Consider the following 2,641-nt stretch of genomic DNA (forward strand, 5'->3'; position numbering starts at 1 on the left):
AATATAAAATTATATGTAAATTAAAATTACTTGTATATTTGATATCTTCTCAGTAATCTATTTACAATTTTTGTGATATTATGATAGGAGTACCTTTAAACAGATTTGTTTTTAATGAAATATATGAAATAATTAATATACAGTAATAAAATACATAAATTAATAGAAAATAATTTCAGGATAAAAGCTAACTGTGGACTATGGCTTGGAACATTAGTAGGTTTAAGTGCAATTCTGACTTTACTAAAAGAAGATGCTAGTTACTCTGAAATTTGCCTTATTGTAGGCCTCACTGGAGTAGGTCTTGTTGTTAGTGCTATATGTTTATATTTGAAATTATCAACAGAAAAAGTAGCAGTTAGAGATTTTCAAGTTATATATTTTCTACCAGCCATAATAACATCTTTGTTATATCTTCTTGTGGCAAATAAAGGTATATCAATTTATAAAATATTGCTTAACATTTTATAAATTTTTTAAAATTAAATTAAGGGGGTATGCAACCTTGTCGGTTTCAAAAAATCGAAAATTTTGTTTGTCTTTCTTTTAAAGTTTTGCATGTATAGAATACTGTGGTAAAAGGGTTTCTTGAAATTCAAAAAATTGATGAAGTTACAGCACTGAAAACAACTGCATATCATGTCAGGTAAGATGGCCCGATGTAACACTGTTAAAAGGGAAAGATTTCATTTAATTTCTTATCAGTAATATGACGTTTTACGTTTGCTTATTGATATAATTTTAGGAAAACTACCTTACTGTACATTTTTAAATTATGTTAACAGAGTATATTAGACAATTGCTTCAAAAACAACATTTTGTAGCAAAAGAATAGTTAACATTGCAGCATTTATTGGTGTTAGTATTTTTAATGCTTATAGAAACATTCTGTCGATGATGCAACTTATGAATTTAAAGATTGGAAATAATGCACACAATATTTGTGAAGGAATAGACAAACGACGGCTAAGACATGCGGAGATTCGGTCTTCGGAATATTCGAAAGCTCAACAACTGCTAAGAGCAGCTAAGAAACAAGAATCTGACGGTATTTTAGAGACAAAAGGGTCTCTTGATGGACCCGGAATCGCATATTAAGGGTGACTTTTTAAAAACTTTCTTTTATTTTAAAGAAAGATTAACTGAAAACTTTAGATGTGTTTTTCTCGAAACTATGTTTTTTGGCCTTGCACCCAGTAGATCTCAGAAATTCTTTATTCGTTTAACTTGAAATTTTTACAGTATTCTTCATAAAACAATCTATAATGTAGCATAGGATTTTTTTGATATCTTACTTCGTTGAATTTTTATAAACATTTAAAGTTGATTTTTTTCAGCAAAAACGAAAGTTTCGTATTTAACAACCCGTCATTTTCTCATTTTTCAAAATTATTGAAAATGATAATTTATTTTTGTTTAAGTTGACACCAAAATTTTTTATTTTCTATATTCCAGTCACTTTTACTGCTGAGTGCAAGCTAACAAGGTTCCGCTGGACATGGAGTTAGATAATGTTGTACAACTATACTATTTTATAATTTTAAAGTAATAAGAAAAATATGAAAATAGAGTTAAGATGTTGCTTAACGTTTCCTATTAACATTTTTTTCTTTTTATCAAATATTTATAGGCGAAAAAAAATGTTAGATTTACCCAACTTTTTTAGGCTTCCATGGTTGCATACCCCCTTAAAGTATGTTTCATTTTGTAAAACAATTTTTTAGAGTTATTATGATTATTATATTTTATGTAATTGTTTGTTTTATACATTATCATTTTTATTTTAATTAAAGTTAGTATGTTTTACTTATGGATAAATAAGAACAGGATTACTGGTGAGTGTCACATGGGGCTTAGGCATTGGAAGTTTAGGTACATGGGGAGTTCTTCAACTGATGTCTACATTTCCTTGTTGCTTTACAATCGGAGAAGCAACAGCAGTTATGCATGGTTGTGTCTTGTTCCTGATGTCTGTAGTAACAAACTTGCCTTTAAGATATCACTTGCCACCAATTCATGATGATGATATTGCAACAGTTTTATTGCAGGTATTTTAAAGGAAATTTTTCAATAATATTAAGTTGGATAAAATTAATAATTTAAAAATATAATTTCAGGTTACAATGCTATATGTAATATCAGTCTGTTTAATGTCTAGTTATTTTCCAATGTTTCATATGACCAAAAATTTTTACATAATGACAATCACTCTTTTGTCAATTGTAGTTTTACCACTAATGTATGCTTTATTGGACCAAAATCCCTTAACTTGGATGTTTTACTTTATTTTGAATAAAAAAAATAAGGTATATTTAATGATAGTTCTTAATATTTATTGTAGTCATAGAAAATTATTTTTAACAATTGCGAATATTACAGATTGTCTTAATTGGATATTGGGCTATTTGTTTACTACTAGGTGTACTTGTTGTTACATACCAGATATTATTAAAACTTCCAGCAACAACTTCAACTAGGAAAATATTTCACTTACTAGCTGTACTTGTATATATACCTGGTTTAATACATGAACGTGTACTACTGTATCTAGCTAGTGGTATAATAATGGGATTGTTTGTACTTCTTGAGGTATGATAATTTTAGTAGAAATTAAATTTTCTTCAGACATTTATTTACATAA

At 27.8% G+C, this 2,641-nt stretch overlaps 1 protein-coding gene across 1 annotated transcript in view; it reads left to right on the plus strand.

The window, feature by feature from the left end:
* The window catches only part of LOC108579406 (dolichol kinase), a 3,676-nt gene that overhangs the window by 353 nt on the left and 682 nt on the right, over positions 1-2,641 (plus strand). Inside the window, exons 2-5 of the mRNA XM_017942938.1 lie at positions 180-433; positions 1,828-2,048; positions 2,118-2,306; positions 2,380-2,589. Coding sequence (XP_017798427.1) covers positions 180-433; positions 1,828-2,048; positions 2,118-2,306; positions 2,380-2,589 — 874 coding nt within the window. The remainder of the gene's footprint in view (positions 1-179; positions 434-1,827; positions 2,049-2,117; positions 2,307-2,379; positions 2,590-2,641) is intronic.

The sequence above is a fragment of the Habropoda laboriosa genome, unplaced genomic scaffold, assembly GCF_001263275.1.
Source record: "Habropoda laboriosa isolate 0110345459 unplaced genomic scaffold, ASM126327v1 scaffold14, whole genome shotgun sequence".
Lineage (NCBI taxonomy): Eukaryota > Metazoa > Arthropoda > Insecta > Hymenoptera > Apidae > Habropoda > Habropoda laboriosa.